The sequence below is a fragment of the Aquila chrysaetos genome, chromosome 12, assembly GCF_900496995.4.
Source record: "Aquila chrysaetos chrysaetos chromosome 12, bAquChr1.4, whole genome shotgun sequence".
NCBI lineage: Eukaryota > Metazoa > Chordata > Aves > Accipitriformes > Accipitridae > Aquila > Aquila chrysaetos.
Genome location: NC_044015.1, coordinates 5,741,285 through 5,755,938, shown reverse-complemented (window position 1 = coordinate 5,755,938; position 14,654 = coordinate 5,741,285). Strand labels below are relative to the sequence as shown.

The following is a 14,654-nucleotide window of genomic DNA, read 5'->3' as shown; positions in this document are numbered from 1 at the left end:
AGGCTTGGGGGGTGCCCAGGAGCTCCAGCCCTCAGAGCCCCCCATGCGCAGCCCGGCCCCTCTCCCCTTGGGGCTCTGCGCAGCCGGGGATTATTCTTTTAATCAGAGTCTGTATGGGAATTGCTTGCATATAGATTACGGGAGCAGGGCACGTCCTCCAGCAGCAGGAAGCCCCTGGCCCCGCCGGCTCCCAAGCAATCTCGACGTCTCGGTGGAGCTGGGATTAACGGGGGCATGGGGCCGCACGCGCGCGCGTGTGTGTGTTTGTGTGTGTGCGCCCGCCCGCCGCCTCGTCTTCCTTCCAGTCCTTTGACCCTCAATTGGGTTTTTTCAGCTAATCCTCTTGTGTCTCCTCTGCACCGACTTCTTGCGCCTCCAACCCCCCCTGTGCCAGTGTGGGTGGCTTTGGGTGCCCACGGTGCAGGGCTCCCCCCAACAGGATTTGGCCCTGCGGGTGCTGCCCTCCATCGGGGCCCGTGCAATGGGGGGGTCTTTCAGCCCAATCCAGGGTGCGCTGGGGCTCAACGGCCCCTTCCACCTCTCCATCGCCCTGATGAGGCAGCGCCCCGTTGTCGCCCCGTGCCACCGTCCCCCTGCACTGCTGTCCCCCGCCAAGCACCCTTGGGTGCAGCGAGCAGCACGGGAAGGTCTTTCCACCCTGGTGGCTGTGGCTTCCCCTCCTAATGCCTTAATCCGCCCCTGATCCGCGGTGCCCCTGGGGCAGCCGGTCCCGCTGACCTTGCAGGCGCTGGCCCCAGGGAAGGGACTCGGCGGCACCGGGCACTGAGGAGCACGGGCTGCCACGGCCACCCACCCATGGCCTCCTTCTTCACGGCCGCCCTGAAGAGCTTTCAGAGGGGTGAGGAGGAGCCGCCCAAGGGGCCCCCCAAGGATGGCAAGGTGGCCACGCTGCCCAACGGCATGGCCCGCGAGGAGTTTGAGGAGTACCAGCAGCAGCTGCTGGAGGAGAAGTAAGGTTTCGCCGGCGCTGGGGGGTCATTGGGGTCCCCCAGGCACCAGGACTGGGGTCCCACCCGCCGTGGGCTGTCCCCAGGGTGGGACAGCGATAGGGAGGCAGCCGGGGCAAGGGACAGGGGCAAAGCGGGTGCCCTTTGGTGCATTTCCCCGCAGCACGGGAGGTACCTGTGGGTGCTGGCACGGGGCAGGGACACGGGCTCGGTGCACCGTAGGTGACAAGGGGCACCCCTGGGCATCAGCACCCTAGAGCGGTGGGTGTCTGGTGCCAGCCCAGCGCCCATGGAGCTGAGGGATGACAGGGGCCAGCGTGGGATTGCGTTACGGTCCCACCTCCCTGGGTCGGGGTGCTGTGGGGACCCGGTGGCCCAGCATCGGGGAGCTGAGAGGCCACAGGAGGAGCAAGTCCCTCCAACGGGCACCTTCGCTGAGCATCCCTGCTGGGGCTGGAGGGGTAGGATGTGGCCCCTGCCCGCAGGTCCCCATCGCAACCCTCCTGTGGACATTTGCACCCCCTTCTTCTCTCGCCCCGGCCCGGGGCTGGCACAGCCATGCTGCTGCCAGAGGACTTGGGGCGATGCCAGGGGTGGGGGGCAGTTCTGGCAGGGGGCTTGGTGAGGTGGGGGGTGACAGTGTGGGTGCCTGCTGCTGCAGGATCGAGCGGGACAAGGCCTTTGTGCGGAGGAAGGCAGAACGGGCCACTGTACGGATGCACCTGCGGGACAAGTACCACCTGGCCCAGGTAAGGACCAGCCCGCCTATGGTGGGACCTCGGGGGTCTTCCCCCAGCTCCTCCAGCCCCCGGCACAGCCCCAGACCAGGCGGCTGCGAGGCCTCCCCCGGGAGGGGAGAGGATTCCTGAAGAGGGCAGCAAACGGCCGCTGTCTCCATCCGTCCCGTCCGTCCACGTGTCCGTCCAGCCATCCGAATGTGGAACCGGGCAATGCCAGCATCCCCCTGGCATCCCCAACACCCCCACAGCGCTCAGCTGGCCCTGAGGGACCTGCCGTCCCCCCGACCCCCACCCCACGGCCGGTGGGCGCCTGGTGGGTAACCCCGATGCCATCTCCCATCCGCGTGCAGGACGAGCGGGATGATGCTCAACTGCACATTGCCGGCGGCGCGGTGGAGCTGCCGCAGGAGCTGGCCGCCATGGTGCAGAGCGACGAGGAAGAGGAGGAGGATGGCGGTGCCGGGGCCTTCGCCTTCCTGACAAAGCTGCGGGAGGTTGACCTGCCGGCGCTGCGGGACCGCGCGTTGGGCAGCGTGGACGAGGTGAAGGAGAAGTGCACCCTCATGTAGCATCGCTGCCCACCCTGCCGGTGGGTGACACTGGCAGCGTTGGTGCTCAGCCCCTGCTGCCCCCCCCCGGGAGTGATGGGATGCGGGTGGGTGTCCCAATATACGCACTGGAGGGGGGGGGGGTCCTCCCCAAAATCATTCCCTGTTGCTTTTCTGGGGTGCTCTGGGTGGGTGCTGGGATGCAGGACACCTGGGTCCCCTCTAGCTGTGCTGGCCAAGCCCGTCCCTGCAGTGTCCCTGGTGTGAGCCCCTGGACGGGGCCAGTGGTGGTCCCTCATGCTCCATCACCCGCAGGAACCAGCCCAGGAGCCTCACACACCATTTGGCTCAATAAACATGGCTTTTACTCGCACCGCTCTGGTTTTCCTGCCGTACCCCTTGTCTGCATGAACCCTGTCCTGGGCGGGAGGAGGACACGATGACACCGCTGCAGCAGAACTGCCCCAAGTGCCCCCAAGCCAGCACCCAGCCCATTACGCTCAGCTGCCAGATCCATCCCCCCATTCTGCAGCATCCCCACGGAAGCCAGCGGGACCCAGTGCCCCCCCTCGGGGAATTCCTTGGGGGTAGCACTGGCAGGGGTTGTGGTAGCATTAAACCTGCCCTCGAGCATCCCCTTGCCCCTCCAGGGACTTGCTCCCTGCTCCTGGGCGTTCGGCAGTGGCACTGGCTTAAACGCCGCCGCGCCGGAAGGCTGGGGGCTGCTGAGATCACTAATACCTGCCTATTTTAGCGAGGTTTAATCTGCCTGAGTCGCCTGTCCCCGAGGACTAAGCTAGCTGAACCTTTGTAAAATGTACCACCAGCGCTGGCCCCAACGGCACGTCCCCGCTGGAGCAGGAGCCGCCGGGGGAGTCACGCTGTGTTTGCATGAAAGAAAGGACGCGCTGAGCCCCCTCCGTCCTCCCCACGCTGGGGCCATCTGCTCCGGAAAGGCCAGCGGGGACGGCCCTGCCCTGGGCTACCCACGGCTGCGGCAGTGGGGCTGGGAGGGAGCGACCGAATCCAGTGCAGGTGGGGTGGGAGTTGTGCCACGGAGTTCACTCATCGCTGTCACAAGAGCCACAGGTCTCAGCCACCCTGGCCGGAGCACCCAGAGCTGCAGGAACTCCAGCAAGAAAGTCCCTGGGTGCATGAGGTGCTCGGTTCCCCCCGGGCACCCACCCCTCCAGGTACCAGTCAAGGGGCTGGTGACTACTGGAGCATCCCAGGGAGTGTGTGACAGGCACATCAGGGCTTGATACCTGGGAGCCTCCTCGTGTTTGGTGGCCCTGCTGTCCCCACTGTTCCTGCTGTCCCTGCCCTTGCTACCATTCCTGCTCGCCAGCCTTTCTTCAGAACTTGCAAAATCTCCCATTTAGGCACAAAAATCCACCTGTGCTGCATGGGATGGGGCCGTGCACGTCCCCACCGGTTGCTTGGCCAGGTCCCTGATGGGGCGGCAGCAGCCGTGGCACCCGGCACAGCCCCGTTCCCACCCCACGTTCTCACTGTCCCCAGGGCTGGGGCTCGACGCTGAGTGCCGGCGGCCGGGATGGTGGCACCGAAGTCCCCAACGTGCCCTGTCACGGCAGGTTCCTCCATCTCCGCTCTGTACCGGGGCCTCATCCCACCCTGACAGGCAGCCCTGCTCCCAGTGCTCCCAGTGGGGCTGCGCGGGAGCTCCCAGTGCTGGCTGGGATTCGGGTCAGGACCCTCCACCAGGTCTCCTTAGCTAATCGTCCTGCCCCCCCCCCGCCCTCCCCACGCTGCCACCTGCCTCCCACTCAGCACCCTTTTGGGTCACCCCTGCCGCCTCCCCGCCTGCCCAAGGCCTCTTAATGAACTAAAAAAGTGATAAATCCTCGGCCGAGCTGGTCACGTGAGGCCGGTGGCCCCCGACCGCCCCCCGGTCCGACCCCCGCCTCCGGCCCCACCGCCCCGGTAAGCTGACGCAGCGTCTCTAAGCGTTAGCAGCTTTGCCCGCTAATAGGATTAGGGAGGTTTAAAACTGTCATTTGAGTGAACTAAACCCCCTGATACTCTGCATTGCACCTTCTTAACCAATTTGCCTTCAATTAGGGTAATTGGGAAACTAGCAAAGAAGTATAGCATTAATATTTTAAAGTGATGAAGCGATTACGGGCCTTGGACGAGGAAGCAAATCAATTTGCTATCTGCTCCTAAAAGGCAATTATAATCATTTGGCAAATAAGCCTGCTGGCCTCCCCCCTCCCCGTGCGAGCCAACACCTTAAGGCGGCCAGCGGGGCCTGCGCCACGCACACTGCCCGGTGGGCAGCGCCAAAGCCGGGCAGCTGGGCAGCCCCCTGCTCCTAAAACCAGCCCTGGCACCCCGGGGACCGCAGGTCCTGGCGCGGCGGCATCTCCCTGCGCCCGCCGGGGCTGGGGGGGGGCACCCTGGGGGAAGCCACCGAGGGCCACCGGAGCAGGGGACCCGCATCTGGCACCCGCCGAGGCGGCCGGCGTGGGCACGAGCGCCGGCCCCGGGTGTCATCCCTGCGCCTGGGGATGTCCCCAAACCTCCCCCGAAGGCAGCACCTCCCTGCACACCCCTGCTGCAAAGTGGGGCCCTGGCAGGGCTGTATGGCGCGGGGGTGTCACCCCAGCCCCAGGGGCATGTCACGCCATCCCCGGCGTGGGGCCACGCCGTCCCTGGGGTGGTGGCGGCACGCTGTCCCCTGGGCGGTAGCATGCCGTCCCCAAAACGGCGTCCCTCTGTCCCCAGAGCAGTGTCAGATGGGGCAGGCGAAGCTGCACGGCCCGGCTGGGAGGGACGCCGACATGGCCTCCGGGCCCAAACTGGGGTGCAGATGTGGCTGCAGGGTGCCACCGGCAGCAGTTCTGGTGGGGAGGGCACAGAGCTGTGTGGGGCCAGCAGCCACCCGGCACGGGGTGGGGGTTGGGGGGGGTCCAAAAACCCCACGCTGACATTTGCCATCCGAAAGGGGAACCATGGCGAGGAGAGGAAGGGAGTGGGAGGAAGCCGAGACGGTGGCTGGGGGTGGCAGCGTTTGCAGGTGGCAGGAAGAGGCTTTTGGGAGAAAGTAAAAGTAAGCCGAGAAAGAAAAGGGCAAAACCTGCCCGGCAGGACAGGGGGGTCCGGGCAGCGCTGAGCACCCCCCAACCGGAGCACCCCAGGACCCCCATCGTGATGTTCCCGTTGTCCCCTGAGCTGGGATCCCCGGGGCGGCACTGGGATGGGGGACGAGAGGGACGGTGTTTCTGCCCCCCAGCCCGGCTGCCTCTGCCCCACACCCCCATGGCCAGGACCCGTGGGCAGCCCCCAGGGATGGTCCCCACGGCTGGACCCTGTAGCTGGTCCCCACAGCGTGTCCCCTTGCCCAGTCCCCGTGCTCAGTCCCATGTCCATGAATTATCCCCACGCCTGGTGCCATGGACGGTGCCCAATGCCTGCAACCCACGGCTCGTCCCCACACTTGGTCCCCCTGCCTGGTCCCTACCGCTGGTCCCCGTGGCTCTTCCCCATGCCTGGTGTCCATACCATGTCCCCAAGGCTGTTCAGGGTGCCTGGTCCCTACGCCTGGTCCTCGCACCCGGTCCCCACACCCCGACGCCGTAGCAGGTCCCCAGACCCCATACCCGGTCCCCACACTTCATCCTCACAGCTGGACCCCATGCCTGGTCCTCATCTCTGTCCCCACACCCAGTGCCCATCGCTGGCTGTCACACTTGTCCCCACACCCAGTCCCCATCCCCGGTCCCCACATGGGCAGGGCTCTGCAAGCAGCATCACCGGGAGCCCACGGGGCCACACATGCCATCACCAGGGCCACCCCCAGGCTCATCATCCCCTTCGGGGGGGGGGGACACACACACGACACCCACCACCGCAGCATCCCCATCCCGCCGAGACTTGGGGCGCCTGCCCTGGACCCCATTCCCGGGGCAGAGCCTCCGCAGCCGAAGGAAATCCTCCCCCCCCCCCCCCACCACCCCGGCCTTTCTTCTCCGCTCCCCCTGTTCCTAATTCTTTTTCCTCGCCCGTAATGAGGGGATTACAAGGCAAACTCCAGCAGGACGCCTTTGTGGGGAGACAATCTGAGTGGGGAAGGCAGTTCGGGGCTTTGTCCGCCGCCGCCCCCCCGGACCCGCGCTGGGGGGACATTTAGAGCAATTACTTGTCCAGAAAGTAACTGTCAATCATTCTTAAAGGGGAAGGCCTCCAATTAATAACCTCGTCTTAATCCTTTGGACTCATTTCCAATCTGCGGTGCCTTGGTGACATCTGCAACACTAAATAAAGATTCTCCCGAGCCTTAGCGCGGCGGTTCTGTGACAAATAAGAAGACTAGAGGCAACTTTGGCTGCCAAAGCTGCGAGATTGGTGAGGTTGAGCCGCTTGTTTGGTTCCCAGGAGGGACCGGCAAAGTTAAATACTCCTGGAAAAGCCGAGTTGGGCCCAGCAGGTAACGCCGTTTTATTCCGATTCGGGAGGAAGCGCCGGGGAAAGATGCTGAAAAAGGGAGCGGGTGTCCCCGGGGTGTGCCTGGGGCTGGGGCCGGGGTTGGCACCCTTCCCTGGGGGCTCGGGAGTGGGTGCTGGCCGCCCGTCAGCATCACTCGCACCGATTTACACCCAGGGCCGGAGGGCAGGAGCCACCCACACTCCCCACCGCCCACGCCGGCCGCTGCAAACAGCCCATCCCAGGCGGCCTGAGCCCGGGCGGCCAAATTCTGCACCCAGACGGGCTTTCGAAAGCAAAAAAATGGGACCTGGAGAAAGCTGGGGCTGTCCCCCGGCTGTCCCCACTGCTGGGGGAGGCCACTTGTCCTCGTTGATGCTCTGCTGCTTTCCAGCACCGGGGAAGTGATTTCTTTACCCTTTTCAACCAGGGCTTGATGCCGTTTCTGATGCCTTTTTGGGTGTCTTTAATAACAGGTGCCCCCTCCCCCCCGGCTGGCAGCACCTGCAGGAAAACCACGGGTTGGGGCGTCGAGCAGATGGGGTGAAAAAACCCTCCCAAGGCTTCAGGTCCTTGTGGTTCCTAGCACAGTTTTAAAGCTTAAGGGCTTAAGCCCAAAAATTGCCGCCGGGATGACGGCAGCCACAGGAAAATGTCCGACGGGAGCAGGGAGGCGACTTTCGCTGCCGTACCCGCTCAGCGCTGCCCGTTTTAAGGCAGGATCGCCGAAACGCCGGTGGCAAAGGCTTGGGGGTCCTGGGGCCAGTCCCTGGAGGTTGGGGACTGGTGCCGATGTCCCCCAGCCCGACCTCGCTGGGGTCCCCCCTTCCACGCCCAGGGACATCCGTGACCCTGGCCAGGACAAGGCAGAGTTGGGGGGGGGGGAATGGGGGGAGGAGGTCCCAGCCCTCGCAACCCCATCCTGCAGGGTCCGGTGCTGCCGTCCTGCTGCCGGGTCGCTTCTCCTTGGTTATTTTGCTGTTCTTCCCTTCATTCCTGCTCCCGTGCCAGGGTTTGCTCTGCTTCCCTGGGGGTTTTTAGCCTCTTTTGCTTTCAGACAGGGTCAGGCTGGGGGGACGACGGGGGCTGCCCCCAGCTCTGGCCCTGACCTCCATCACCGTAGCTCGTCCCTGTCCCGTCCCCCCCCATTGCCCCACCTCTTCTCTCCTCCCGCTTGCCCCATCTTGTCCCCAGCAGCCCCCCCGCCCCGGAGGCCTGTCTCAGCCGTCCCCCCCAGTGCCCATCTCACCCATTCCCACTGCCCCAGATCACCCCAGTCCCCACCCAGCCCCAGGTCCCCCCCATTGCCCTGTGGCTCCGCTGAACATGGCTGGGCAGGGCAGGCAGGGGACCCTGATGGGGTGCTGGATCCCCCGGGAGGTCCGTGCCCCAGGCGGGGGCTCTGGGTGCTCACCCCCTCTCCCCTCTCCTTGCAGGTGCAGAAGCTGCGCAAATGAGAAGCGGGTGAGTGAGAGCGGGATGGTGGCGGCGGACCCCATCCCCTCCCTGTGTCCCCAGCCCCAGGACACGCCACGATGCTCGCACGGTGACAACAGGGCCCCTGCTCCCCCCAGCACCCACTCACCCCTGCCTCAGGGCACCCCAGGGTGCAGCACCCAGCACCCCTGCCCCGGCTGGCGGCTCCCCCTGGGGCACCCCGAGACTGCAGCCCCCCCTGCGGCAGCAGGGCCAGACCCGGAGCCGGCCAGAGCCCCTGGGGGCTACAGCACACCCCACGAGGGGCTGTGGGGCATCTTGGGGGGCCAGCAGCTCCCAAAGCCGCACACGCTGCAGGCACAGCGCTGCACGTGCGCTGCGTGCAGGCCCTGTGCATGCACTGCACACGCTGCGCGTGCAACGCACACCGCAAACGCTGCGTGCTGCACACGCTGCACGCGCGGCCCCTGAGCATGCACTGCCTGCGTCGTACATGCTGCACCCACCGCACTGCACATGCTGCACAGCCTGCACGCGTCGCACACGCAGAGCACCTGCTCTGAGCGCGCTGCAGGGGTGCTGGGCACAGCACCGACGCGTGCTGGGCACACACTGCACATGTTGGGTGCGCTGCACATGCTGTACACATAGACACTGCACACCTGCGCGTGCAGCGTGCACTGCACTGCATGGCACGTGCTGCACACTCTGCACACGCCGTGTGCACTGCACACAAAGGCACCGTATGCACTGTGCAAACACTGCGCACGCTGCATGCCCACAGCTACTGTGCACGGATTCACGCTGCACCCCCCCACTATGCACGCCCCGCACACATTGCACACACACCGAGCTGTGCACGCTGCACACGCCCTGCGTGCACTGCGCACATACGCTGTGCCCTGCAGGCGCAGACGTCGCATTGCGCACGCTGCATACACGGCACACGGACACTGCGCCCCGCGCACTGCGCGCTGCACCCGCACTGCGCGCGCTGCACGCGGTGGGCGTGCGGCACAAACTGCCCCGCACACGCACGCCCACGCTTCACACGTTCCACCCCTCGCTCAGTCCGCTGCATGCACGCACCCCCACGCCCCACCGCGCGCTCACCCCGAGCCCCCCACCCTGCCCGTGCAGGCAGGCTGCACCCTGGGCGCATCCCCGCGTGCGCACAGACGCACGCCTGCTGCAGACGCGCTGCTCACGCCCGCGCTGCCCGCTGCGCAGACACCCCACGTGCGCACAGCCTGAGCAACACCCGACACCCACCCTCGGCACGCTCCCTCTCGGGACCCCCATTTATTCCCTCCAAGAATTAATTGATGTTCCCTTTCCCTCCCCACACCCATTTGGGCATTAGGTGAATTTTTGCCGGCGGGTCTGCCTTCCCCTTGGCAGAAGTGCCCCAGGATTACGGCTTTCTGCCCCATTTCCGTGTTTGCCTACATCCTCGCGGTAGAGGAGGACCCTTAATCCCCAGCAAATACTACAGGAAGATTTCAGATGCTGGATAAAAAGCTTAAAGATGAAACGTTGCAAGGGTTGAAAATGCTTATAAGCATGCAGAAAAAAGGTTATTAGCCGGGGGATGGTGCCGGGTCGCTCTGGCCGCACTTGGGGACCAACATTGAGTCCTTCAGCATTTCGGGGCCAGACTTGTAGCCCATGGGGAAGAGGGGCTGGAGGAGAGGAGCTGGGCTGGAAGGAGGGAGCTGACCCAGGCTTGGTCCCTTCCACACCAGGGCAGGGGGGAGGTCGGCTCAGCTCTCAGTGACGGCGCTTTCATAAAATCCTCCACTTCGGGTGAAATTTTGACTTTTAGCTTCGGGTGGGTGCATTGGGCTGGTCGCATCTCACAGTGGAGCCAAGCACGGGGTGCCCAGGGCACCCGTGCCCAGGACCCCAGGTCAGTCCCCGGGACACTGCGGCCCCGGGATAACACTGCGGCAGAAGAGAGGATTACGCCTTTGCGTAACCTGTTTCTGGGGCCGCCCCATCCTCCCATCCGTCCATCCACTTGTCTGTCTGTCCCCGGCCTGGGGTTGCATGGAGGGGGGGGGGGGCCGATGTCCCCGTGCCCCGGCTAACCCCTGCGGTCCCCTCGCAGGCGCCACCATGTTCCTGAATAAGTGCGAGGGGGACCTGAGCGAGCTGCGGAAGCCGGGGGACGGCGAGGGCACCCCGCCATCCGCTGTCGAGGAGGAGCAGCCCAAGAAGAAGCACCGGAGGAACCGTACCACCTTCACCACCTACCAGCTCCACGAGCTGGAGCGCGCCTTCGAGAAGTCCCACTACCCCGACGTCTACAGCCGCGAGGAGCTGGCCATGAAGGTCAACCTGCCGGAGGTCCGCGTGCAGGTAGGGAGGATGCCCGCTGGCCCCAGCACCCCGGACCTGTCCCCTGGGCAGTGGCAGAGGGACCATCCCGGTGCCGGAGAGCTTCGCTCTGCTCCCAGCTCCGCCGCCGCCGCCGCCTTGCTCTGTGCCTCAGTTTCCCCATTGCTCGAGATGGGAACGGCATCTCCACAGAGCCGGCTGCTCCTGCCAAAACCAGAGAAGGAATTTAATGGCTGAGCCTCGTTCTGCCACGAGGTCCCAGTTCGGCCCGCATGCCAGAGGGTCCATTTGGGCAGGGAGACGGTTTTTAGAGATTTTTTTTGCCCTGCTGGTGGCAGTTGCTCCCATCTCTCCAGCTGATTCCGCGGGAAAGCAGCCAAACCTCAGCCACTCATGATCAATTCCAGGTCTTTAGGGCTGGGGAAGCACAAGATCCTCATGGATTTAGGGGTTTTAGGCTTGCTGGAGTGCGGCCGTTCTGGGATGGTGGCAGGGCTGGGGAGGTTTCACTCCCTGAGCTGCAGGAGAAGACTCTGTTGGGGGAAGATGCAGCCTGGGGAAGAGCCCGGGGTCCTGCCAGTCTGCTCCCCTACACCCCTGGGATTGACAGGGTGAGACCAGGGAGAGGGAGGGGGGTCAGGTAGTTGAAGAAGCAACAAACCCACTGCGAAGCAAAGCAGTAATCCCCTTACAAATGAACCAAGTTTCCCAGGCCTCAGCCCCAGTCCAAGACAATGCAGTCTTTTTCTGGGGGGGTCCAGACCATAGGGACACCTCTGCTGAGCTCTCTGATTCAGTTTCACAGAATCATAGAATCATTTAGGTTGGAAAAGACCTTTAAGATCATCAAAAGCAACTGTTAGCTTAGCACTGCCAAGTCCACTACAAAACCATGTCCCTAAGCACCACATCTACATGCCTTTTAAAAACCTCCAGGGATGGTGACTCAACCACTTCCCTGGGCAGCCTGTTCCAATGCTCCACAACCCTTTTGGTGAAGAAATTTTTCCTAGTGTCCAATCTAAACCTCCCCTGGCACAACTTGAGGCCTTGTCATCTTGTCCTATCGCTTGTTACGAAGGAAAAGAGACCAACCCCCACCTCACTACAACCTCCTTTCAGGTAGTTGTAGAGAGCGATAAGGTCTCCCCTCAGCCTCCTTTTCTCCAGACTAAACCACCCCAGTTCCCTCAGCCACTCCTCACAGGACTTGTTCTCTAGACCCTTCACCAGCTTTTTTGCTCTTCTTTGGACACAAAGTTTGCACCAGCATAGCCCAGTGCCCACCAACAACTGCGACCAGCCCGTGGGAGACATCCCCTTTGCAGTCCAGCCATTCATCTTTACTCCCCTTTGCATCACGCGGCAGATGGCCCGTGACATGTGCTGCTGGGGGCTCTGGGGACACGGGGACCAGCGCTCTAATGAGCGGCTCCTGCACGGCGAGACATCACCGCTGGCCTCGGCTCACCGGTCCCTCTTGTTCCTGCTGGGTTTTGGTGCAAGCATGGCAGTTTGGCTTCTAAAAGCTTTTACTGAGGGGCTTTTCAAAGCCAGATAACATACTGAGGACTGTATGGGTGTTTGCGGGGCTGGGGTGTGCATTCCTGTGGAGCAGCGAGGGCAGGGGCTGCATGGTGATACCTCTCGCTTTCCACACCTCAGAGATGCCCTCCGTCTCTGGGGTTTGTGGGACAGGTTTGGCAGAGGTGCACGATGTGCTGGGGATTGCTGGAGCCCTGCGGGGCACCTCGCGTGGGACCCAACACACACGGCACCCCACGTGGGATGGGATACCCCATACGGGACACCCTACCCGCAGCGCTTCGTGTGGGGCACCCCGCGTGGGACACAGCACAATGGGGCACCCCATGTGGGCACAGCATGTGGGGCACACTGCGAGGGACCGGCCGGGCACGGTGGGGCTCACCCTGGCTCTCACCTCGCAGGTCTGGTTCCAGAACCGACGAGCCAAGTGGAGGCGGCAGGAGAAGATGGAGGCCAGCTCCATGAAGCTCCACGACACCCCCGTGCTCTCCTTCAACCGGCCCCCCATGACCCCCAACGTGGGGCCCATGACCAACTCCCTCCCGCTCGACCCATGGCTGACGTCCCCCATCTCCAGCGCCACCACGGTCCACAGCATCCCCGGCTTCATGGGAGCCCCCCAGGCCCTGCAGCCCCCCTACGGCGGGCACTCCTTCCTCAACACCCCCCCACCGATGGCGCAGGGCATGCAGCCCATGGCCCCCACGCCCTACCAGTGCGGCACCACCTTTGTGGACAAGTACCCGCTGGAGGAGGTGGACCAGAGGAGCTCCAGCATCGCCTCGCTCCGCATGAAAGCCAAGGAGCACATTCAGACCATTGACAAGACCTGGCAGCCCATTTGATGAACGCTCCCCTCCGGCCCCTGCGGCCCCCGGCTCCTGCCCACGGCATCAGCTCAGCCCCGGGGCGGGAGTGGGGGGGTGACGGTGGGATGCTCAGCAGGACCAAAGCCGGCGCAGGGCAGGGCTGCCAGGCTGCGTCTTCCCCCTGCCGAGCCAGCACGTGGGTGGCAGGGGAACGAGCCGGGGTGCTGGCGGGACCCCGCCGCAGGGGAGCACCCTGGCAGCCACCCACGGCCCCTCTGCCTTGCCGAGGCACCGGCCCGGGCTCAGGAATCCGGCCAAGGCTCTGGCATCCTACCAGGCCACCCACCGCCCCCGGTCGGACACCTCCTTTCCCCACGTCCCTTCCCTTTCCCGTTATTATTAATTTTTTTTTTTAATGCTGCAGATTTAAACAAAACCAAACAGAAAAGCTCTAGTTTCATAGGGAGTACTTGGGGGGATTTTTTTTTTTTTAGCCGCGTCAGGGCATGACGCTTGTTGTGCCGGTAGATGTGCCGGCACCGAGAAGACAGTTGTATCGTGAGTAAAGAGATAAGCTGAACGGCTGCCGCATGCTGGAGTCGGGCGCTACCGGGGCCCTGCCCGCCGTGCCGCTCGTTAGCGTGCTGAGGCTGCGGACCCTCTGCCGGGAAGCAGCTTTCCGGGGGGCTGCAGCAGCATCGTCCCCGGGCACCCTCCCATCCCACTCCTGACTGTTGCGTGCGGGACTGGGGCCGCATCCAGGCACGGGCGATCTGATCCGGCCCCAGCTGCGGGCTGGGACTGGCTTTGTGCCTCACCACGTCCTCGGTGGCTCGTCAAGGGGCATCTGCTCAGCCATCCCTCGGGGCCCTAATTGCTCCCCAGCGGTGCCCGCCCGGCCACATGTTGGCGGCGCAAAGCTGCCGTAATTGTGCTGGCGGGAGGGTGGGCGGCAGCGGAACCCCTGCGGCCCCCCCGGCCGGAGAGAGGAGGGGGCCGGCTGGGAGCCCTGGGGTCCTTGCGGAGACGGGGGGGGGGGGGGGGGGGGGGGTGCGCCAAAACTCAGTTTACTCCTTGCCGGCGGTTCCTGCCAGGTGGGAGCAGGGTGACGGTGGCAAGGTGCCACATCCCTGGGGGTCCCCAGTGTGGCTCTGCAGCCCCGGGGGGAACCTGCCCACCCACCCGCCGGGGCTTGGGGCAGAGCCAGCGTCGCTGGCACCCTCACAGTGGCGGTGAGGGCCAGCGCAGCCCCGGCAGAGATGGCTGAGCCCGCGGTGGCTTTGGGGTGCTGGAGCACGGCTGGGAAAGTGAGAGACGGGGTTTCGGCCCTGGGTGAGCAGGTGCCCCGGGTCCCTGGGGTGTGCTGGGGTGCCCCCGGGTCCCTGGGGTACCCCGGGTCCCTGGGGAAGCGAGGCGAGCGCCGACCTTCCCCCCACCAAAACGAGATGTTTCCCCAGAAAATCCTCCTGCTTCGGACCTGATGACAGCCACAAACGGGGGCTTTGCTGAGGCAGCCCCATCCCCACCGTGTCCCCATGTCCCTGCACGGGCCAGACCCCGCTCAGCGCCAGCACCCCTGGCCGCAGCCCCCCCCCACCCAGAGGGTCTCACCCCGGTCCAACGGGCCCGGGGCCAGACTCTGACGTCCCCACAGCCAGGTCAGGCGGGACCAGCCAGGATGCCACCGGGCCAGGCGAGGCACTGACCCCGGTGAGACCCTTCTCCTTGTCCCCCGTCCCCCGGCTGCTGCTGCTCGTCTGCTTCGTTAGTGACAATTAAACCTTTAACAACCCATTAAATGCATAATCGATGCTCCCC

General features: G+C 64.5%; 2 protein-coding genes across 6 annotated transcripts; both read left to right on the top strand.

The window, feature by feature from the left end:
* Nucleotides 1-18: 18 nt before the first annotated feature.
* LOC115349085 (complexin-3-like) lies at nucleotides 19-4,101 on the top strand. 2 transcript variants are annotated; one of them, XR_005933716.1, is made up of 4 exons: nucleotides 19-971; nucleotides 1,630-1,717; nucleotides 2,059-2,363; nucleotides 3,084-4,101. XR_005933716.1 is itself a non-coding variant. In XM_030032803.2 (3 exons), the coding sequence occupies exons 1-3, from the start codon at nucleotides 817-819 to the stop codon at nucleotides 2,275-2,277; spliced, it is 462 nt and encodes a 153-aa protein (XP_029888663.1). In that variant the 5' UTR covers nucleotides 19-816; the 3' UTR covers nucleotides 2,278-2,629. The 2 variants fall into 2 exon arrangements, 1 of the variants encoding a protein (XP_029888663.1); XM_030032803.2 differs by lacking the exon at nucleotides 3,084-4,101 and having other exon boundaries at nucleotides 2,059-2,629.
* A 661-nt stretch (nucleotides 4,102-4,762) lies between these two features.
* On the top strand, nucleotides 4,763-13,264 carry RAX2 (retina and anterior neural fold homeobox 2). 4 transcript variants are annotated; one of them, XM_030033849.2, is made up of 5 exons: nucleotides 6,377-6,706; nucleotides 8,139-8,166; nucleotides 9,965-10,048; nucleotides 10,250-10,500; nucleotides 12,429-13,264. In XM_030033849.2, the coding sequence occupies exons 4-5, from the start codon at nucleotides 10,258-10,260 to the stop codon at nucleotides 12,870-12,872; spliced, it is 687 nt and encodes a 228-aa protein (XP_029889709.1). In that variant the 5' UTR covers nucleotides 6,377-6,706; nucleotides 8,139-8,166; nucleotides 9,965-10,048; nucleotides 10,250-10,257; the 3' UTR covers nucleotides 12,873-13,264. The 4 variants fall into 4 exon arrangements, 3 of the variants coding, with proteins under 3 accessions (XP_029889709.1, XP_029889710.1, XP_029889708.1); XM_030033848.2 differs by lacking the exon at nucleotides 9,965-10,048 and having other exon boundaries at nucleotides 6,380-6,706; XR_005933715.1 differs by lacking the exons at nucleotides 10,250-10,500; nucleotides 12,429-13,264 and having other exon boundaries at nucleotides 4,763-6,706; nucleotides 9,965-10,241.
* Nucleotides 13,265-14,654: the final 1,390 nt, after the last annotated feature.

What these genes read in the sequence shown, in the direction of transcription:
- LOC115349085 (XM_030032803.2), top strand. Translation starts at nt 817, where the DNA reads ATGGCCTCCTTCTTCACGGCCGCCCTGAAGAGCTTTCAGAGGGGTGAG. An exon ending in CAGCAGCTGCTGGAGGAGAA is followed by an intron (nt 972 to 1,629) that starts GTAAGGTTTCGC and finishes CTGCTGCTGCAG; the next exon opens with GATCGAGCGGGACAAGGCCT. An exon ending in ACAAGTACCACCTGGCCCAG is followed by an intron (nt 1,718 to 2,058) that starts GTAAGGACCAGC and finishes ATCCGCGTGCAG; the next exon opens with GACGAGCGGGATGATGCTCA.
- RAX2 (XM_030033850.2), top strand. Translation starts at nt 10,258, where the DNA reads ATGTTCCTGAATAAGTGCGAGGGGGACCTGAGCGAGCTGCGGAAGCCG. An exon ending in TGCCGGAGGTCCGCGTGCAG is followed by an intron (nt 10,501 to 12,428) that starts GTAGGGAGGATG and finishes CTCACCTCGCAG; the next exon opens with GTCTGGTTCCAGAACCGACG.